Consider the following 24103-nt stretch of genomic DNA (forward strand, 5'->3'; position numbering starts at 1 on the left):
TATTACCCTACAGTATGCAGGTTGAGGAAAGAGGTAATAGTGATGTACACTCTTTCCATGCATGAAGCCATGTATCTGGGGAGACAACAAGTTACTAATTCTATAAAGGAGACGGTTTAGAACCATCCTCTCAAGACACTTACAAAGACAACTAGTGAGGGAGATTGGGCAAGAAACACTGCTGGTTAAGATTAGGAATGGGAATAATAAGGTTGTTGTCCATGACTATTGAAGCTCCCCAGTTTCATAGCTCATATTATACAATTCAAGCAAAGGATTTCTTGGCACTAGCAGAAGCACACACAGTATGTCGTAACTCTATCCTCCCTGGGAGATGTAGCTTTGCCTTTATGCAGAGTCTAGTTCGTATTCAGTAAAAAGCATGTCAGTCATCCTCCTGATGAAGCCAAGTGTGAATAGTGCTAACTTCATGCTTCATCCTCCTGATGAAGCATGAAGTCAAGGAGCCTTGTTTTTTCATCCTATCTATTATTTAACTCATTCCGAGTGGCTAGAGGAAGACTGTAAAAGCTATAAGTTGTGGTCCCAACTATCTTCTCTCCTAATATTTATAGTATAACTTCAACTGGGCTTTACTTATGGTAGATTATAGCAAATAAATCTGCCAAAAGCTAAATTGTAGTTAGTCAATGTTTATTAAGAATAATATACTTTTTTAAACTGTTCTTATATTGGACTACTTTAAGACTACAACATATTAAACCCTCGGCAACCCTTAAGCCGAGGTGTACACAAGGTAACCCTGAAAAGTGGAGGGAATTAAAAATACTTTGTGATTTAAATAAATTTATTAATAATGTCTTACAATATATGTAAATTACATCCATAAAACAGATATTTTCAATTACAGCTCCTGCACACCAGATGTGTTTCACAGCTGGGGGCGGGAGTGCTGAGGAAGGATATAACATGGCTCATCCACTCTAGCTTGTAAAACATCAACATCTCAAGTGCCAATAAAATATATAAAAACAATGGTTGCCAATAGTCTACCATGTCTAACAACAGAACTGAGTTAAGATTTATTATTATTATTATTACTACTCAATAAATTATTATTGAGAAAATCCATTGGGATTATAGGTGGGCGTGAACCTATGACCCTGGCATTGCTTCAGAAAATTTTTAACAAATTATTTCATTTGGAACTACAATAGTGTAGTTAAACAGTATAAAACTATATCACATCTTTTTTTGTTGTTGTTCCTTCAGATAAAATCAGGATTTTGCAAAATATCTATATGAATTATTGAAAAAAAACTATGGGCCTATATTACTCAAATCAAATAGTCAACTTTTTTGCTTTAACAAAGTTTTTTATTGGTTCCAGCTACATCAATGCAACTTTTTCCTCACTTCTTTCGTTTCGGTTTGAACTTTTTTCCAGGATTTTTGGATTGGAATGCTTCCTTTCGTTCATGGTATGACGGTCCATGTCGGAACATTTTAACAGATTTTCTATCTGTTCTAGTAAGCTCTTGGTCAAATGAAGATTTAGGTCCAATTTTTTTATTCTTCTCTGGTTTATCTGTTAGGGAAAAATATAAAAATTATTACTCATTGTATATTGCTGAACTGTACTGAAAACCTTATCAATAACTTGCTATCTCAGATGGATAAGGGTGGAACCTGCAACAAGTCGTTGACAAACACACTACAGTTTCCACACAATTTAACAACCTTTGAGTCTATATCCATGTTGTTAAATTCAGGGCTCTGCTAAATCCAGAGGTACTGAAATGTCGGCAACTTTTTAGTCATAATTTGGGAGGGCAATAGAATGGAGAGTAGGTGGGCAGGGCAAGCGGGTGGCATTCTACAGCCATTCCTCCTTAGGGCAGTTCAGGTCTGGTGGGGCAGGCCTCTTCCCCTCCATCCGTCAGGTCATTTCAGAGTGGGTTCGTTTGGGCATGGTCAAAACAACCCTGTCTCTTCGGTGGGTTTCCCGTCTGTTTCCGGTCTTGAAACAGAACGGTGTGGATCTCCAGTACATTCTGGACTTGTCTCGTTTGAATTGGTTAATTCCTGGCTTTTCGGATAACTTAGTTTGGCCCAGGTCAGCTCATTCTCGTGCCAGATGCTTGGATGGGTTACCTAGATCTCAAAGCTTTCTCAGGCTTTGTTTCAACTCTGGCAGACTCATGCACCGCCTGAGCCTGCCAGGTCCTTGGACTTGGTTCCTACTTATCTTTCTTCTGCTCAGGTCATGGTGGCCCCTTTGGTCTATGATTGCTACTGGAAGGCTTTGGTTTTTATTGCCTTGGCCACAGGTTGTTGGGTTCGTAAGCTTCATACTCCGCTCCAGTGCTGGGAACTTTGTTCTTTTAGTCCTGGTGGTTGTTTTGTTCATTTGCAGCCTGCTGCTCCTTTTCTGGCAAAGAATGAGATGGCAGGCTTCCAAAAGATTACTTTGGTTGTGGAGGCTGACTTCCTGGGTGCTTTTCCTGGTTGTGGCAGACATGAAAACTTTAAATGTAAGGTTTTCATAGTACCATTGTTTCCTGCACCTCTCTGAGGGGGCCAGGTTCCGGACTATTGCAACTGATGGAGCCTAGTAGTATGGCACTGTATCAGTGTAATAGCTTCAGAGATTCACAAAGGGGGGCTTCCCTAGAAAAGTTTAAGCACCAAATTGTGCAGATGGTTAATTTAACCTACATATTAAAGCAGCATCAGTACAATTTATACCTTCAGCCATAACGTCAATCATCCCAATTGAGGAGTGACAAAATGACTGAGCAACATTTTGAATCAAACTACTGTACATCTTGGGATGAGAATAAACAAACCCCATGTTGCATTTCTTACCACTTTGTTTATGTTGGATTGTGACCTGCCAAACATGCAAGTGTGTATGGTTGCCACACACACACTCATCTGCAGTTTGTGTGTGTCAAGTTGTCTTGTAACAGTCATGTCAACTATTACATACACAAACACACACAACTCTTAAAACATACTAATTAGTTTTGAGAAGCTTCATCAGCTTAAACAAATACATAACCAGATATGCAAAAACATCATAAAAATAAAGTTATTTACTTACTCTTTTTAAATTGTATGTGTGTGTCTTCTTGAACAGCATTAAGACGTCCAAGTTTATTAGCTTTCTTGGCTACATGACAAGATAGCCTCATCTGAGTCATAATTTTCTTTTCTGCAGGGTCACTCTCATTTAGCATCTGTCTTTTTCTCTTCTGAGCCTTTCCTGTTGCCCTCTTCAGTTTACTAGAGTCGCTTAGCTTTTCTGTCAAGGAAAATAATATATAAATTATTTAGTGCCACAATGAACACAATAAATGACCAGCACTTCAACACTCTCCTTAACCGTTTAGTTGCACAAGACATCATATGATGCGTTGAGTGACTTGCAGTAACTTGCGCTCGGCATCATATGATGTTTTGGAGTACCGCGCAAGATTTAAACGGCCCGCGGATACACGGGATTCACCACACCTTCATCAGGGCTCTTGTAAACAGACGCCATTATTAAAAAAAATTGTGGGCCAAATTCCCGGTTGTAAGGGGCCTCAGTATTGAGTGAGCTACCAAGCCTGACGCATGCAGCATGAGCTCACAGCACTGCTGTTCAGCTTGTGACCACAGCATCGCCTAAAAATGCCATAATATACATTTGCATGCTATTATTTAGCGATGATATTATTACAGAAGCCCCCTGACTGTGATAAAACTGACCAGAGTTCTGATAATAGCAGGATTGTGGTGATATTTAGCACTGTGCTTCATGGAGGGAGAAGTAATGTTGTGGGAGGGAGGGTGGTGGCGTCGTCTTCTGACTGTGTGGGGCCACCTTTTATTGACTGCACTCATCATGCCAGCTTAGTTCTCTATGGTGAACACAAATGTAGATACTTATATATAACCTGTGTATAGAGTGTAATAACAGCAATAGGAGTAGGTTGGGAGCCGCCATTTTGGTGAGGGAGGTGCGTCGTCTGCACGACTTATCATGTTTACAGGTGACCACTATGGTCTTTGGGCACCATACCAGTTTACTTGTACAAGTATGGTGAATAAAACAGGTAGATACTTATATATAATGTGTGTATATAGCGTAATAACACCACAAACAGTACTGTTGGACGAGAAATATTAGTGCGTCTGGCCTTGAGGGTGGCCGCCACCAGCTGACTGGGTGAGTAGCTACATCTTTGTGCCTTTACTCACCATACAAGCTTAGATGTACAGTTATGGTGAACAAAACATGTAAATACTTGTATATATAACGTCTATATATAAAAGCAAAAACAGTATGGTGGGAAGAGAATGGTGGCAAGCCAGGTGAGGTGAGGGAGGGAGGGAGTGGCAGCCAGTGGCGGACTGCCACTGGCTGCCACTCAGCATACCAACTTAGTGGTTCGTTATGGTGAACACGAATGTAGATACTTATATATAATGTCTGTATATAGTGAATAAAAGCAAAAACAGTATGGTGGGAGGAGAATGTGGGCGAGTGAGGTGTTGAGGGAGTGAGTGGCAGCGAGTGGCTGGCTGGTGTGTGGCGGTCACTCCTCGTTACTTTTTGACTCATAACAGCAACTTAGTGGTTTGTTATGGTGAACAAAACATGCAGATACTTATATATAACCTGTGTATATAGTGTAATAACTGGCAAAGTATTTGTTCACTGTTTAATGAACATAATTGAATCAACAATATGCACACCATATTTTTGAGTACAGCGATGATTCACTCATTTTATTATATAAATATATCACACTACACACTATTGAATAATATTACAGCAAAAAACTACAAAAATTCAATCAGAGACATTGAAATAATTAGGTAATTATCTCCTTGTGGCAACTCCGGCCTGACAGCTGGCGAGCAACAGACCGTCTGGGACGCACGCTGAGTCATCGCCTGTTTTTTGCCAGACTTCCCCGCCCTATAGCGGGCAATATATGCCACTTACGATTTTTTTTATTATTTTTCCCATGATCAGTGAACACAAATTAACTGGTTTAGAAGAAAAAAATAATTTTTTTTTTTGGTATGCGTCTGTGGGCGACATGCTAAATAGCCAGGCGCCATACAAGGGTTAAGACTTAACCATTCCTACCTTCTCCTTACTCACCGAGAGTAAGCAGCAGAATATATTTGCCACACTGGTGTTATGTTGGAATCTAGGCCCGGGAACAGACACTCGAGCCAGTCAGGTCATTCAGCACTATGTCTATCATTTATTTGTGTGCACGTGTTGAGACTTGCACGACCATGATGCTCTTAACTTGCTTCACCAGATACTAAAATTATTTAAATAAATTTTTATTTAATATATTTGTCATACAGAGGGGACAGTATGAGAGGATGGGAAGCAGGGGGAAGGCGACCATGTGAGGGGATGGGGGAAGGCGACCATGTGAGGGGATGGGGGAAGGCGACCATGTGAGGGGATGGGGGCAGGGACCATGTGAGGGGATGGGGGGGTAGAGACCATGTGAGGGGATGGGGGGCAGGGACCATGTGAGGGGATGGGGGGTAGAGACCATGTGAGGGGATGGGGGGCAGGGACCATGTGAGGGGATGGGAGCCAGGAGATGGGACTGTGCATGGGGATAGGGGGTAGGAAGGAAAACAATTTTCTTATTTGCCAACATACTAAAGGCATCAAAAGACACAAAACAAAGTCAACTTTCTAACTTGTCTCCTAAATGAGGCAAATGCAATGTTTGCAGCTTTATAAAAGTCACACAAAGGACTATTATTACAATGTATAATTAGATATGGATACTAGAATTCAATCATTTCAGATATGATATACAGGAATGTATACAGCCCCATGTCTAACACAGTCATAGACACAGTCCTGTCCACTGGTTTGTGAAAGCTGACCTAAACATGCTGTGGTACAGCATGCCAGTAACCAGTGCACCCCAGCAACCAATGAGTTGCTCCTGATCCAAGTAAGGACAGGAAAACCTAGGACACCTGGCCTAGCCTGGGCAAGGGGCCACCACATGTGAGGAGGACCTCTAAAGAAGCCTCTCCCAAACAATCCAGGGAAGAAAATCCTGGCAATGCAAGGGCAGTACTGGGGAACACACAGGAGAATAACCATGTGCACATGCAGCTCCAAGCACTCCAAACTTTTTGCTCATGCTACACCATAGTGTACAAAAACTGCCACAGGAACAAAATGTACAACTTAGCTGAATAGCAGAACACCAGAGCTGGAGCAAGTGTGGGCGAGCTGATTGACTGTGGGCTGCCTCACTCCTCCCTCCAAACAAATAGGAGGCGGGGCAAGAGAGCCTGCCCTAGTTTGCAGATATTTCAATAGTTTATCTACATAGTTGGTGGGAGTTCTTTCATCGGTTTTAGAGGCTGTGGTCTCTACTGAAGTTAGCAGTGGTTTATTTTGTCTTAATGACTTTCTGGTTGCTCTTGTGGTAACATAAATAAATACATAAAGTCACTGCTCCCTGTGCCTCTGTGAGAGAGCCAGGTTCTAAATATGGTCTCTGGTAGGCCACAGAATTCTGTGGCTCATGCGACCTATTATCAATGAGAGCTTCAGGGAGCTACAAGGGGCTCCCCCCCCCTAGAAAAATCCACCACTGTTTTGCAAAGGCGATCAGCGAGCAATCTGGACACAGCTGCCAAAGCCAGAACAGCTGGTAACAAGGCAGTGTCATCCAGCATCAAACCAAACATATCCTGGCTGCCCCGAAGCTGGTTGGAGAACAGCTCAATCACAGCCTAAACGTGCAAAATGGCAGTCAAGTAAGCATGGTCCCTTTGATCCTCTGTGGACTGGGCTCCAAAAACCATATGAAGTTGCACTTAAAGCTCCACATATCCACATCCTTGGGCATAACCAGAACAAACAGGCAATCCTATAGTGGTACAAAATGGTGCTCTGCCCAAGAATACCCAAAGGAATTCACTTCTCGCCACCTAAATGTCTGTATACTGAAAAGGCTATGCAAAGCCTCCAAGGAAAACAAAGGGTTGTCCACAAGCCAGAAAGAATTTTGGACCTCATACAACAGTCAAAAGGTGCCAAAGTTGACCCAAACTCAAACGAGACCAGGTCCCATCAATGTAGCGAGCTCCTCAACTCCCAGGAGGAACCAAAATAAGGCTGAATGACCTGAAAATAGTGTAAGGTGGGATGATGAAAACCCTCCAGAAATATGACACATCCAAGGACTTTAACAGTACTGTACATGGACACAAACCTAGGGAGCAGCTGCCGAGGAATCAAGCTCAAACATGACAGACGGAGGACAGATGAAGTCCTCCGTCCAGAGTGAAAAGCCTTCCGTAGATGGATCTAAAGACTAGGAAGGATACCGAGAGACCCACCTTGGGCTCCCCACAGGACTGGAAGTTGCTAGTGAAAACTGTAGCAGAGCTGTATTCTGCTCTAGTTACGGCAAAGGCAACAACAGCAAACACCAAGGCAAGGGCAGTGTTAGCCACTGTGCTGTGTGGCACTAAAATATGACATTCCTGTAGAGCACCAAAAATAAATTCTTTGCAAAAAATTATTTTCTCTTATTATATTGTTAAATTGCAGTCTCTGATCATGGGAAACTAAAATAAAATGTTGTATGTGACATACTTTAGCCGTGATGGAGCAGAGAAGTTGAGCAAATTATGAGCGCCGAGTGATGGAACACTCCAGGTCACTCGGCCCCACCACCGGCAGCAGTTGCTGCGAATATCATTATTCACAATTATTTTGATGTTTCTCATTAGTTTCGTCTCTCATTTTTTGCTGTAATATTTTTCAAGAGTGTGCAATTTGTGGAATTTACATACTGTAGTTCAATGTGTGGAATATCGCTATGCTCAAAGTTATGGGGTTCATATATATGACATGTTATGTATATTATATTCTACGATTAATCAAACAGTGTTTTTGCTGTTATTACACTATATACATATGTTGTGTATGCCTATCTACGTATGTGTTCACTATAATGAACCACCAAGTTGGTATTATGAGTCCAAACAACAAGAGTGGCTGCCACACACCAGCTAGCAGACGCCACCTCCCTCCCTCCTTCACCAACACCTCACTCGACAACATTCCTCCTCCCACCATACTCCACTATATACACAAATTATATACAAGTATCTACATGTTTTATTCACCATAACCATACAACTAAGCTGGTATGGTGTCCAAACAGCATAGTAGCCACAAAAAACTGCATGATGTGACACAGCACATCACTTCCTCCCTCACCAAAATGGCTCCTCCCACCATACTCCTTTTGCTGTTATTATACTCTATACACATGTTATATACAAGTATCTACATTTGTGTTCACTATAGTGAACCACCAAGTTGGTATGGTGCGTCCAGACAATAACAGGTTGCCATACAGAATCAGCAGATGACGCTACCTCTCCCTTCCTCCCTCACCAAGATTACTCCTCCCACCATACTACACATAGCACTAATTATCACCACAATCCTGCTATTATCAGAATCCTGGTCATTATTATCAGTCACAGGTCTTCTGTAATACTATCATTGCTAAATAATAACAGTTACATATATATTTTTACATTTTTCGGCAATGCAGTGGTCACAAGCTGAACAGTAGTGTTGTTAGGTCATGCTGCATGTACCAGCCTTGGTTGCTCACTTAGTTATGAAGCTTTCACACCCGGAAATGTTACCAACTATTTTTTTTTTAAATGGCGTCTGTTTACAGGAATCTTGAGACAGGATGTGAGCCCTGTGTACCCATGGGAGTTTTGAATCGCTCCCATACTTAAAAATGCCACATGGTGCTCTGCGCACCCTCGATCTAGCGCCACAAGGTGCTCTGCGCAGTGCAGTGGTTAAGCACAAGCAATCCAAGGTCAACAGTTTCTCAAGTTCCCAAAGCAAAAGAGGCTTGTAACAACACGCATGACTTGAATATACCAAAAATATGAAAGCAAAATAGCTTCTAGAGGACAATGTTCAAAGAATGGCTTCACTTATCTGAAAAACCAAGACTTGAAGAGCAAAGATGTGATACAAGACGAGCAAGCAGCCTACTCAAAATCACAAAAGGGAACTCAATTTTAGTGCTACGTCGTTCATTTTGGTATCAAAATGTTCGCAATCAAATGGAATGCATTTTAAAACTAGTCCTATAACCGAACAATAAACGGAATTTTAACAAATTTTAATTTTGGACGCTCACCACTGCACAAATATTTATACGCTTTCCAGTTTTCTCACCTCAATTTTAATTTTAAAACTTTTAACAATTTAAAACTAGTCCCATAATGATTGGAAGAAAAATGGATTTTTAACGAATATTTTAATTGTGGACACAACATGCGTCCCCGCTCAAAATCCGTAGATATATTTATGGACGCAATATGTGTCCCCGCCCAGGAAAAGTGTTAAATTAAGAGCGATCTTGGATCTTCTGCTTCTTGCACCTCTTTGAGGGGCAGACTTTTAGGACTCAAGAAGGCCTTATGCAACTCATACTGGGAGAAACTATCAAGGATGTAGAAACAGGGAGCCACTGATAAGAGCCTTCCCAAAAAAGATATTGAGGAGAAGAGAGGAGAACTGAGGTTGAAAAACAGTCCCTATATTGAAAGAAAAGAGGACAAGAAGACTTCAGTGGGAGTTGTAAACATAAGTGAATAAAAAAACTGAAGAAAGGCTGGAAACATACAATTCATACATGGCATGGCTGGTCAACAAGTGGAATACTGAACTTTAAATAAAGATGTTGAAGATGCCAGACCGATCCACAATTTCAAAACTGATGGCGACATACCCCTTTATGCACAATAAATGAGAATGTAATATTGCTATAGGGTAGCTAAATACATATTAAAAATAATCACATTTCATAACTTTGAGGCACATTGCAAGAATAATCTGAATGTTTTGACCATATTCCAAACTTACTCTTTTTAGCATTCATTTCTTCATCTGTTTGAAACCACTTTCTCTCTGGCTTAACTTCAACTGTCCCTTTGATTTTATTCTCCATTGTCTGAATAGATTGCTCCATTGCTCGCAACTTCTTCTCTTCCAGCTCTTCTTCAAGAACACGTTTCACAGTTGGCTCTAATTTGTCCAGCTTGGTCTTGTACTTCTCAAGTATGTCTGCAAGTATTGAAAATATGCAACATGAATTTATTTGCTCACGTATAATAAATCAATGTTCATTATGTACAGACGACTCCTGTAATCAATTAGACATAAATTAAATCTTCTCCAATAATTACACTGACATTTTTTCTGTTAAACTTTCACTGTAACTTTTAACTTTTGTCACAAGGATGGTCCAATATTTTGCTGCAGTAAAAAATTAAAATAGTAAGCATAATAAACCAAACATATGAGAAAATTTATCCATACCAATGTTCAACATTCTCTCAAACATTGCAGTTTTGGAGCATCTCTTGATTTCTTTCAACATCAGAAATTCATGTTCGCCAGCCAAGCTAACAGAGCGACCACAGTGACCAGCTCGGGCAGTTCGGCCAACACGATGAACATAACGAGTGTATTTATTAGGCAATGTAAAATTTATGATCTGGAAAGATAAGAGATATGAAGACATACAAGTTTAATAATGAAAGAAAAGCCACCAGAAAGAGAACATTATTATGTGTTTTGGCCTTAAGCTAAAATGTTACTTATAAATGGTTGGAAAAAGCTTACACATTCACCGACACACTCAACATTTTCCACTGAATAAGGAATCTGAAGACAAATGCATAATAACTGTTTTTCAATATTTAATGATGTTCAAATTAATTACCATATAGTACAGTAATGCATGAACAAAATGGAAATTTAAAGTCACACTATGTTGTTGGCCAAATGTAAACTGTAAAAAATTAAGTAAACATCAATAGCATACAACAATTTTAGATAAGGCTATACAATTCATATTATGGAATATTTCGAAAGTTACAAAGCTAAAGCCTGAATGAAAATCCAAAATCACAGTGCAAAAATGTACCACTCCATGCTATGTAGTGTTTTAATATATTCAGGCATACAGTATTTTCCACTGCATTACAGCATTTTATATATAATAAACCACATACAGTAGTACTGTATGCATTATTTTAATGAGCACTGGTACTGTAATAAATAAAGTAAGGAAAAACCAGCATTGAATGTAATGAAAGGCTCACCCTCCTGGGGTGAGTCCTGGAGGTTCCCGGAAGCTATCATACACTGATCAGTGCCATAGTATCAGGTGCCGTCAGTTGTGGAGTTCTATTGGCCTATTGGGGACCATGAGCCAGAACCTGGCCCCCCCTCAGAGATGCACAGGGAGCGATGGCATATGAAAACTTTAAAGTTTAATCATATGTGCCACAACCAAGAAAGCACCCCAGAAACATAGGCAAACTAATACAAACTACTGCATGATTTAAAAATGAGACCACAGCCTCAAAACTGCCAAAAGAACTCAGCCCATCAATGAAAACCAACAACCAAAATTTCATGAAACTAGCACTGGGCAGTTTGCCCCCCCCCCCTCCTTTGGGGGGGAAGAGGGATGCGTACCAGGTCAGCCGGCTAGCCCCATCCTCAGTTCTAACATGATAAAACACACCAATGCCCTGAGGGAGGGAGGGAGGGTGTCACAGAGCCTTTGGGGCTCTCCCAGCATACTGCTTTCATTGTTATTACGTATACTATATAAACATGTTATGTATAAGTATCTCCATTTTTCTTCACCTTAACAAACCACTAAGCTGGTATGGCGAGTCCAAACAATATAGTGGTCGCCACACACAGTCAGCTGACAACGCCACCTCCCTCACCAACATTCCTCCTCCCACTATTCTATGGGAATTATATGAGTATTATAATTTTCACCTCAATGCTACTGATATCAGAATCCTGGTTACTAAATCCAGTAAATTATTAATTTTCCACAAGATTATTTTGTAAAGGAACATGAGAAGTAGTTTCAAGATTCTTAGATGGACCAAACAATGGCAGTGTGCTATGGCTACCTGCCTAGTGCTGTGAACATCTTGAACATTATTGTGTTCACCGATACCTAATCATTGTACAGTTTTCATCACAGTCAGGCTCTTCTGTAATACTATCGTTGCTAAATAATGGCAGCTACATATATATTTTGACACATTTAAGCGATGCTGTGGTCACAAGCTGAACAGCAGTGATGTTAGCTCATGCTGCATGTGCCAGCCTTGGTTACTCACACGGTACTGAGGCCTTCACACCTGGGACTGGTACCCGCGATTTTTTAAAAATGGCGTCTGGTTACTGGATTCCTTAGGAAGCTGATGTGAACCGTGTGTAGCTACGGCACTTTTAAATCTTACGCAGTACTTTAAAAGTAAATACTGTATACAATATGCGCCATGCATGAAGTCAAACCAAAATCGTATATATACAATTATCGCCATTCAAGGGTAAAGGAGCACACAGGGAAGGTACCCGTGAGCACATGCAGCTCCAAGCACATTATACTCCTTGTTTACGCTGCCCAACCATGCACAGGAAAAGCTGCAAAGGCAAAACACCACTTAGCTAAAAACAGGAGACTGGATAACTGAGAGGGGGAACCAGGCACGTACACATCAGAATAAGAGCTGGTGGAGGAGCATCCAGCTGACTCTGTCAGTGTTCCTCATTTCCACAATAGGGGGGAGGGGGGGGGGGGAAGCTGGGCCAAACTCGCTCATGCTAGTTTCACAAATTTTTGATCATTTGTTTACATTGTTGAGCGAGTTCTTTTGGGCTGTTTTGTGGCTATGGTCTTATTTCTAACCAAACAGTTGCCGGTTTTGTTTCACTGACTTTCTGGGTGCCTTCCCTTGGTGGTGGCAGACATGAATGATTTACATAAAATTTTTCATATGTGCCACTTCTCCCTGTGCCTCTGAGGGGGCCAGGTTCTGGTTCATGGTCCCCAGTAGGCTAAATAGAATTCTCTGACTGATGGCACCATATCATATATATACTGAATATACTATATACTCTAGTACATATATATATATATACATATATACTATATACTCTAGGCGGGACCAAAGAGCCAGAGCTCAACCCTCACAAGCACAACTAGGTAAGTACTGTACTAACTTCAGGGAGCCATAAGGAACACTCCCTGTGGTTCCCCCCAGAAAAGTGCTGTGTGTAAAGCAATATAATAATGAACTTACAGTTTTGACCCCTTTAATGTCAAGACCTCGGGCAGCAACATCTGTAGCAATTAGTACTGCAACCTCCTCATCTCTGAATTTCTTGAGTGCCAGAAGACGCTCCGACTGTTTGAGGTTGCCGTGCAGCTCGCCAGATCTCACTCCCAATAACCCGAGCAGAATATTGAGACGATGTGCCATAACCTGAGTTTAAAAGACTTAACTGAGTATCTTTCTCTCACATCTTCCTATACTGAGACACTATACATATAACTGAACACCATTGCACAATTCATCTTCTACAGATATATGCAGCATACTTGTTGAAGCTCTGCTCACTGACATTTACTTTGTTACATTTTTAACATTTGAAACAAGCAAATTTTGTGTAAATTGGTCCATTTAATACATCACATGATAATTTTACTTAACATATCTTACATGTGTATTTATAATTAATAGTTCACAATACATATTATGGCCTCTCACCTTTGTTTCAACAAAGACCATACAATTCTGACTGAAGGACCGAGATACAAGATATGCCAGCATGGCTTCTCGGTAATTTTCATAATTTTTACGGATGCGAACAAATTCTTGACGTAAATTTCGAGCAACATCAGTGTTCTCATTCACAAAGACCTGAAACAGAAAACAATATAAATTTAATATACTGTTCAATATTGTTCAATATAAATTTAATATTATATTTAATGTCATGGATAGAACACAGCCATATATGTCACATCCTGGGATGTTTGACTACTGATGCACATCCCATCCAGAGTTTCTTCCTTGCAACAGTTGACACTCCTATAAGTACACGATGCTCACATCAGCTTCCTCACGCCTCCAGTAATGCCATCTTGTAAAAAATCGTGGGCACCAATCCTGAGTGTGAAGGCCACAGTACTAACACAACAAGTGACACTTGCAGAACCAGCTTACCACACTACCATGGAGCTCGTGCCCTCAGCTCATTTACATACAGGGTTATTCCATGCCAAATTCATCACAAAACCAGCGATGAATGTATTAAAGTGCCAATTCCTGGTCGAGTCCCAGTGGTTCCCTGAAGCTACTACACTGATACAGTGCCATACTATCAAGTACAGTACTATCAGTCGTGTAGTTCTTATTGGCCTACCAGGGACCACGAGCCACAACCTGACCCCCTCAGAGAGAAGGGAGCGGTGACACTATGAAAAACTGTTACAGTATGTAAAGTTATTCATGTCTGCCACCACCAAGGAAAGGTACCCAGAAAATCAGTGAAACAAACCAGACAACTGCTTGCATAGAAACAAGACAGGAGCCTCAAAACCTCCAAAAGAACTCCCCCAACAATGTAAACAAATAATTAAAGTTTGTGAAACTTGTGCAAGCTAGTTCACCCCCAATTTCCCCCCTTGTTTGGGGGGAGGAGGGAAGCAGCCCAGGTCAATGAGCTGCTCCACCACCAGTTTTTACAATGATGGAAACCACTAACACCCAGCAGAAGGGAGGGTGTCAGGGAGCTACCTGAGATCACCCATAAATTGGCATTTCATTACATTCAATGCTGGTGTTCTGGGGAGGAACTTCTTGTGACTCCCAGAAGTTATCTACCCATGGAGAAGGAATAAAGGGCACAAACCATGGAGGAGTAAGCACTGCAGGTATCAAGGCAAAATAACAACAGCCACGAAACATGACCCCAAGGCCAGACAAAGCCACCAGGAAGACCTGGAATGTCCACCCAGAAACCCAGATACAATGCCAATTCCAGAGAATACATAGAGGTATCTCAAGATAAAGTGGAAAAATTACTGAAGGAGCAAGGATGAAATAAAGCAGTTAGACCAGACAGAGTTTTACCTTGGGTGCTGCGTGAATGTGCACTGAGCTCGGCATTCCACTCTTATATTGATATTCTGATATTCCAGATATCCTTGTGCACAATTACCGTAGCATACATAAAAAAAGGAAAACATAGTTCCAATCTATAAAAACAGAAGCAGAGAAGATACTAAATTATAGACCCATATCATTAACATAAATATAACTAGTTTTATGATAGAGTCACAGAGATAATACAGGAAAGAGATGGTTGGGTTGACTTTGTCTATCTGGACCTAAAAAATGTTTTGAGAAAGAACCACACAAGCAGTTGCCTTGGAAACTAGAACATGCTGGAGGGGTGACTTCTGACATGGATAAAAAAAAAAATTCTGACAAAGATGAGGGTAGTAATCAGAGGCAATGTATCTGCCTGGAGGAGCGTTATTAGCGGAGTCCCGCAGGGTTCAGTTCTTGCATCAGTAATGTTCATCATCTACACAAACGATCTACGTACCAGAAGGAATACAAAATTATATGAACATGTTTGCAGATGATGCTAAGATGCTGGGGAAGATAGGAGATGTAGATGATTGTCATTACCTTCAGATTGATCTAGATATAATTAGTGCTTGGAATGACATGTGGCAAATGAAATTTAATGTGAATAAATGTAATGTTATGGAATGTGGAATTAGAGAAAATAGACCACACACACAACTTATAAATTATGTGAAAAGGAATTAAAGAATTCTAATAAAGAATGAGATCCAGGGGTGGTTTTGGATAGTAGACGGTCACCAGAGGAACATATAAAGAACATTATGCGAGAAGCTTCAGACTTGCTTTTATTTACTGTACATGGATGGTAAAATACTAAAGAACCTATCCGTGACTTTCAGGAGACCAAAACTGAAATATGCAGCAGTTGTATGGTGCTCATATTTCAAGAAGCACATCAATAAACTGGAAAAGGTGCAAAGGCATGCTACAAAATATCTTCCGGAACTGAAAAATAAGTTATGAGAAGAGGCTAGAGGTGTTAAATATGCCAAAGCAAGAAGATAGAAGAAAAAGAGGTGATATGATCACTACTTATAAAAAACTAACAGGAATTGACCAAATTGACCAAGAAATTCCCGAAACAAACAACTTCGAAAACAAAAGGACACAGATTCACGCTAAAGAAACATAGGTGCTGAAAAAAATATTAGAAGGTTTTCTTTTGCAAACTGATTGTGTAGACGATTGGAACAAAGTTAACACTTTAGTGCGCGCGGCACTGGCTGAAAAAAAAGCGGGTTGTGCGCGCGGCGTTCTGGGCGCTCAAGCGTAAACACAAAAAAGTTTATAATCTTTTCACGCTCCTAACATCAATTCTCGAGCTACGTTTTTCATTTTGGTATCAATGCGTTGGCAATAAAATTCTCTACAAGATCATATGCATAAAATGTCACCCAAGCATTTGCTATCCCACCACGAAGTAAATAAACACGAAGATGACTCGCCGTGACACCCAAACAGGAAGTAAATGTTCATACTCTTTCGTTTGTTGCCAGCCTCACAGTCATCCTACAGCGCTCATTTTGATATCACTGAACTCGCAATAAAATTCCCCACCCAGACATATGCCTATCAATGTCTAATTATGTTCCGCACGAGTGTGGGAACTGGGCAAAGCGTTAGCCGTGATTTCAGCAGCGACGACACTGTTGTGATGCAGCGCTTTGAAAGTTTATACTTATTTCACTGTTCTGACATTATTTCTCGAGCTAGGTATTTCATTTTTATAGCAATGTGTTCGCAATAGAAAGTTCTATAAGAACATGGGTAGAATTGGCCAACAGAGTGTCAAATAAATTTGCGGCGAATAAAATCTTACGCGTGTTTGTACCCGTGAGAGTAAAAAGTTTTTACTTTGCTCATGTTTTTTCAAGTTTATACTTGATTCACACCGTTTTTTTGTTTGTATAGTGTTCGGAATAAAATTCTCTACACAGACATATGCATATAAATGTAGAATCATGATCGCGGCCAACACAAGAGTGTGTGGAGTGGGCGTACCCTCGTTGTGTCACCAACTCAATAGTCTCTCCTCTAAGTTACAATACATTGCCATTTTCTCAAATAGGCACTGTGCCTATTAGAGAAAACGAAAATTTAATGGCAAACATATTCATACAAACCCCAAGTCGATCGAGTAGTAAATACCCAATATAAAACACGGTCCATAAATTTACGTCGTGATCCGACAAGCGGTTAAGCAAAACGCCCGTAATTCCAAGTCGAAAATCCAGAAAAGTGTTAAGTGAAGTGAAAAGTTGGTGGAGGCCAAAACCATCAGTAGTTTCAAGGCGTTATATGACAGAGAACTGGGAAGACGGGACACCACGAGCACAGCTATCATCCTGTAACTACACTTAGGTAATTACAGAGTAAAGCAGGAAGGAACATTTCCATCAATTTGGCTGGATATCTGTAAATCACCATCACCATGGTTTTTCAAGAGGCGGGTAATGGGATTGATAAACTCTAGAAATTAGCTTAAAATAAATTAAAAAAAAAAACACTGCATCCTTAATGGAAATGAAACTTGGTATGCTTTGATTGCTAGGCCACTAAGAAAACCACCAAAAGGATATAATCTGACTAAAGAAATTAGAAAACCTATAACAATACTAGATATAGTGTATATATGAAATTCATGTAAGAAATTCTGACCTTGACTGGATCCTTGAGGGACACAAGGGCTAACTCCTTGACTTTGGAGGTCATCGTGGCTGAGAAGAGCATGGTCTGACGATTACCTGAACACTCCTTGATAATTTCTTTCATCTGATCATCGAAGCTATCATCCAACATTCTATCTGCTTCGTCCAATACCAAGATCTGATTAAAAGAAACCAACAACAGTCACAACATAATAGAAGACAATATGATTTAAAAGTAAATTCTTCAGGATTCTACAGGATTAAAATTTTCTATTTTAACAGGAAAATCTTCTGCACAGATTATACTGTACATACAGTTTTTAACACTCAATTATTACTTATCCTAATATAAGATATTATATTTCTTTATTTTATTTATTAATGAATATTATATTAATGAAATGTTTTAATGTAATTTACTTTATGAGCATACGTCGGTCGCCACATTTCATTTAGTAGCCTGATGATAAAATCCCAGTGACCCCAAGTTGGCTTCAGATAATGGAGCAAAATCACTCAAACCCAAACTAATTTGGGTCTCTTGTCCAATGGAAATTGCGGTAACCTGAGTTGGCTTTGAGGTACAGAGTAAAACACTTGAATCTGAATTTATTTAATTTTCTTGTCTAGTGGAAATCGCGTTAATCCACATTCCCATAAAGGTTAAAAAACTGGCATTGAATGTAATGAAACGCCATTTTCTGGGCGAGTCCCAGAGGCTCACCAGAGCTATCCAGGCTGATATGGATATCCCTAACTTTGGCATCAGTCGATGTGGGTGGAGTTCTAGGCCTACCAGGGACCACGAGCCAGAACCTAGCTCCCTTAGAGAGACATGAGGAGCAATGGCCTATAGTAATGCAAATGTGATTTTGGAGCATTCAATATCTGCCATCGACCGGGACAGGCACCCAGAAAGGTAAATGCCCAAAAAAAACCCTATTCTGGTTAAAAACGACAAAAAATAGACAAACAAGTGGACAGAACTCCCCAATTGTAAACAAGCAAACAAGCATGACGTCATATGAGCCGCACTTCATGTCTGTGCAGCTCCCCTCTCCTCAGGAGGGGAAGGGGGAGCCCCAGACCCCCACACCGGCAATCTACACCGCAGTTCTGAGGCTGGATATCAAAATACGCAAAAAACTGCCGACCGGAGGGAGGGAGGGTTGCCGGGAAGCCTCCGGAACTCACCCAGAAAATGGCGTTTCATTACATTCAACGCTGGTTTTTCTGGGAGCCCCTACGGCTCGCGGGAGCTACGTCACCAAAGACTAAAAAGAAGGAAAGAAGGGGGCTTACCCGAGAGGAGGTTGGTGGTCCACACCTCTACTCGAAGTCGAGACAGGCTGCAGCCGTCGACCCAAAGCGACACAGGCCCGACTAGGCCCAGGAACATTTACGAGGTAGCATGCAGCCAGGACCCTGTACGACCACCAAAAACCCCGTGCCCGAATGTCAGCCCAGGACATGTTACCAAAGATGGCAGCAAGAGCAGCAAACTTACGAATGTTCATGGGCACAGGGATAAACCGCAGGCTGGCTAGACTTAATAACCCTGCGGACGACCTGAGAGACCCGTATCCACGAACAGGGAAGGGAAACTGGATCAACCCAAGGCGCGTCCCCCGGACACAGAAGCTGTGGCACACAAATCACGGCAGAGGGCCCGCAACCGGACACAAAACATGATGCACCCCCGGCCTGACCAACCAAGCATCAACAACCCAAGGACCCCTTCGGAAAGCAGCAGTCTCATTCTTCACCAGAAAAGTAGGAGACAGCTGCAGACGAACAAACTTATTTCCACAATCGAAAGAGCAGAAACCCCTGTGCCGGAGAACATGAAGCTCCCCGACCCGACCCCCGGAGGCCAATGCCAACAGGAAAAAAGAGCCTTTGAAAAACAATCCTGAATGGAATGGGCCACAACAAACTCATGAGAAGAGAGATAGGAGAGCACTGTCTAAAGACCAGGATGGCTCAGGCGGCACATGAGCAGGCCGGAAGTGAAACAACGCATGAGAACGCTTGCAAAACGGTACAGAAGTAACATCAATTGCGAAAGCAAGCTGAAGTGGATCCGCCAGTGCCGCATGAGCGTCAGGTAAAGGTAAACGCGTCTGGGTAAAGACGCGCCAGCGTCTTTACCATCAATGACGCCACCTGATCACTATACAAATGGTGATGAACTAGAGCCAAAAATACCAAATGCAAAGACTCGAGGAGAAGAGAGAACCAGTCTCGTAACAGACGGGTCCGATCTTCTGAAAGAGGCGGGGCTGCGGGAAAAACCTCTGGGTTCGGACACTGGGCAAGCAGCGCCTGAAACCACGGCTGGACCGGCCACCACGAGGCCAAGAGGACTACTGGCCCCCTGGTAAGTGTTCAAATGGGCCAGGACCTGGAACAATAGCTGAACCGGGAAAAAGTGGTACAGGAACACCAAGGCATAACCTCCCCATCAGGCAAAAACAAAAAGAAAAGAAAAACCTCACAAGAGAACAGACAGTTCCCTCTGTTCCCAGAGGGAACAGAGCCGGCCGCTGTTATGGGAAAACACTAGCTACGCAGTACCCCGTGCCCCTACCAGTGCAATAACTACCACTTACCCCAAGGCAAACTAGGGAGGAAGCCCCCCAAAACCCTCGGGGCAGTCAATCGCCAAGCAACTAAAGACCAACAGAGGTAGACCCAAGGTGATTTGTGGAAGGTAAACCCCAAGCCCCTAGGGCAGTACTTACAGGGCACTCACGGAATGTGACCCTATGCACATGCAGCCCAAGTATCTGTGAATATTACTCCCAGCTCGCATACCACCGTAAGAGCAGCACTGAACAGAGGACAGCACAACATAAGTCTGGAGCTGGAGCCACAATGACCAAGCCGAATCTCATCAGCCAAAGAACTGGGGTGTGGATTGCCGGCGTGGGGGTCTGGGGCTCCCCCTTTTCCCTCCTAGGGAGGGGGGGAGCTGCGCAGACATGTGTTGCGGCTCGTGTGACATCACGCTTGTTTGCTCGTTTTCAATTGGGGTGTTCTGTCTACTCATTTGTCTATTTTTGTCGTTTTTAACCAGAATAATGGTTTGTTTGGGGCGCTTATCTTTCTGGGTGCTTATGCTGGTCGATGGCAGATATAGAATGCTCCAAAATCACACGTGCATTTCTACAGGCTATTGCTTCTTGTGCCTGTCTGAAGGGGCCAAGTTCTGGCTCGTGATCCCTGGTACGCCTAAAATTCCACCCACATTGACTGATGTCAAAGTTAGGACTATCCTTATCAGCCTGGATAGCTCCGGGGAGCCGTAGGGGCTTCCCTCAGAAAAAAACTAAAAAACAAAAACAAATGTGAAATCTTGCAGATTACTTATTGATTCAAGTTACTGGACTGTGAATTACTGAGCTCTTACTGTAATAACAACAAGGGTGCAAGAATGTAAAACATAATGGATAAAAGGTAGCATGCACTCAACAATTCCACAAGTATATTTAGTTGTGTATGACGAGGAATATTTTTGTATAATAATGTCATCATGCGTGATGTGATGTCCTCCTGCCGAAACTGACCTCAACATCATCAATACTGAAGGAAGGAGTGTTTTGCAGGTGGTCTATTAACCGTCCTGGTGTAGCTATGACAATATCTGGAACCTTCTTTAACATTGCTTCTTGGGTTCTAAGGTCCAGACCACCCACAGAGAGGGCAATATCAATATTGGAGAATTTGGACAACTCCTTGGAGACCTGGAATACCTGCAAGGAAGCCAACACTAATCGAGATACAAATTAACTCACGAGAATGCCTGTCAAAGTTATTATCTCTTGTCACCAGCTGTCTTCAACAGAACAGGCAAATCAAATCTTCAACTAGCACAAACAAAATTACTCAAGTTTTGCATGTATATACATCAAAATATCTTACCATGAACATTACTTCTATAACTAAGTTATTCCATAAATAATGTAATACAAAATGCTTAATACCATATTGTACTTTCTTGGCATAACTAAAATTTCCCATGTCAAAAAAAATTAAAGTTTTTTAAATAAACATTTGTCTATTCTTCTGTATTTGTTAAATTCTCTCGTATTTCAGTAATACTTTAATTCATCATTTATTTTTTTTATCTTGACATTCAACTTATGTCTGATCAAGTAAGTAATTATGAAAAGAAGGCATCAAGCAGGGAAGGATATGTAGCACCATCAAAAGTGTGAGATGTTCAAAAGACGCTAAATATCGCTAAGGAAGACAATACGAGAACAAAAGCGTATAAGGTGATCATCATCAAAGACATCTGATTCAGCAAGGATACTATTGAGGGACAGGTGACTGCGAGGGACAGTCAGAAAGCAAGATGCACGCTCGTCCTGGAAGTCAGGACATTCAACAAGGATATGCACGACCATAAGAGGGACAATGCAGTTCAGAAAATAAGGAGCAGGGCAGCGCTCCATTAAGTGCCTGCGAGTTAAACGGGTATGGCCAATACGTAACCTCGCTAGACAGATTTGGAACCATGTGTATTGGCATTTGCCTTTCCATTGGATAATTTCAGCAACGTGGAGAGGGGAGACCTGCTGCATGGGTAACAGCTTCTTCTCCATATCGACCTACCCAGGCTTTGCACCCTGGTTATCTTGAGGTTATCTTGAGATGATTTCGGGGCATTTTAGTGTCCCCGCGGCCCGGTCCTCGACCAGGCCTCCACCCCCAGGAAGCAGCCCGTGACAGCTGACTAACACCCAGGTACCAATTTTACTGCTAGGTAACAGGGGCATAGGGGTGAAAGAAACTCTGCCAATTGTTTCTCGCCGGCACCTGGGATCAAACCCAGGACCACAGGATCACAAGTCCAGCGTGCTGTCTGCTCGGCCGACCGGCTCTGGTAAGCAACCAGAGCGCAACTCCACAGTCTGCAGAGACTGAAGGATGCCTACTCCACTACTACTACTACTAACCTCGCTAGAGCAGTTTCCCACCACCGACTACGGTGGTCGGAGGAAGACCATGGGGACACACTACCCTTAAATGCAGACAGCTTGTTACCAGTAACAGAAGATCAGTGACCCCGCCAACAGGCATGGATCAAGGAATGAATAACAGGGTATTAGTCGAAATAAGGAACACCTTTTACGGGAAATGGGAAAGCGAACTCACCTAGTTGTGCTTGCGAGGGTTGAGCTTTGGCTCTTTGGTCCTACCTCTCAAGTGTCAATGAACTGGTGTACAGATTCCTGAGTCTATTGGGCTCTATCATATCTACATTTGAAACTGTGTATGGAGTCTGCCTCCACCACATCACTTCCTAGTGCATTCCATTTGTTAACTACTCTGACACTGAAAAAATTCTTTATAATGTCTTTGTGGCTCATTTGGGTACTAAGTTTCCACCTGTGTTCCCTTGTTCGTGTTCCACCCGTGGATAGCCTCCTTCACAGCAGCATCCACACGCTCATTTAAGGAAACACCAATATGGCTGGGAACCCAACAAAACTCGATTGTCCTAAATCTGCTGGAGGTAAGAAACAGCTAATACTGAATTTTGACGACCACAGGATGGACAGGTTAATCAAAGAACTCCAGAGCCACAAGGGCACTACGAGAGCCAACTACAACAACAGAGGAAGAATTACCCCAAGAAAGCAGTTGATGAAGAGCAAACAAAATTGCATAAAGTTCAGCTGTAAAGATGGTAGTCTCCAGAGGCAGAGGCATCACATAGGTGCAGTCAGAAAACACAACAGAGTAACCTACACCGCCAGCAGACTTAAACCATCCGTGAAGGCGGAGATGGAGCTGGAGTGTGAAGAAAAGTGAGTAAGGAAAAGACATTTCAGAACTGTAAGAGGGGGTAATAACCTTAGTCACGCTGGTCAGGGTTCTTCAAAACTTAGGAAGAGGGTCCCTCCAAGGGGGCAAGGGCGGAATGGCACGAGGAGAAACATTGGCAACACGAACCGAGAGAGAACCTTGCAAGCGAGACAACCGTACAGAAAGGGGAAGGTGATAAAAGGGAACAAGGCCCACAGGAGGGGTAATGGTCAAAGTACGACATAAGCGAGAGTGAGGGTGCTGTAGGGACCGCGCGAAGTAGCGAAGACAGTAGAGATCACAGCACTCCTGTAGAGATAGGAAGCAGGTTTCAACATACAGGCTCTGGGTAGGGGTCGAACGAAAGGCACCATAGCTAAGAAGCCCAGTATGGTGAAGAGCATCAAGATGACGAGGGGAGAGGCAGACGAGTAAGCAAACAGCCATAATCGAGTTTAGACAGCATGAGAGAGGAATGTAACGAGAGAAGTATGCGCCTATCAACTCCCCAGGACATATGGGACAAGACCTTAAGTAAGACCTTGAGGAGATAGGAGATATGGGGTGACCAGGACAGGAGAATGTCAAAGATT

At 42.1% G+C, this 24103-nt stretch overlaps 1 protein-coding gene across 1 annotated transcript in view; it reads right to left on the bottom strand.

Moving 5' to 3' along the window:
- Nucleotides 1-790: 790 nt before the first annotated feature.
- Nucleotides 791-24103, bottom strand: part of Rs1 (Dead-box helicase Rs1) — a 40381-nt gene continuing 17068 nt past the window's right edge. Inside the window, exons 7-14 of the mRNA XM_045751538.2 lie at nucleotides 21263-21448; nucleotides 17704-17871; nucleotides 13654-13806; nucleotides 13186-13368; nucleotides 10385-10562; nucleotides 9929-10129; nucleotides 3068-3268; nucleotides 791-1549 (exon numbers count right to left, since the gene is read on the bottom strand). Coding sequence (XP_045607494.1) covers nucleotides 1374-1549; nucleotides 3068-3268; nucleotides 9929-10129; nucleotides 10385-10562; nucleotides 13186-13368; nucleotides 13654-13806; nucleotides 17704-17871; nucleotides 21263-21448 — 1446 coding nt within the window. The 3' untranslated portion in view covers nucleotides 791-1373. The remainder of the gene's footprint in view (nucleotides 1550-3067; nucleotides 3269-9928; nucleotides 10130-10384; nucleotides 10563-13185; nucleotides 13369-13653; nucleotides 13807-17703; nucleotides 17872-21262; nucleotides 21449-24103) is intronic.

Source organism: Procambarus clarkii, chromosome 23, assembly GCF_040958095.1.
Source record: "Procambarus clarkii isolate CNS0578487 chromosome 23, FALCON_Pclarkii_2.0, whole genome shotgun sequence".
Classification (NCBI taxonomy): Eukaryota; Metazoa; Arthropoda; class Malacostraca; order Decapoda; family Cambaridae; genus Procambarus; species Procambarus clarkii.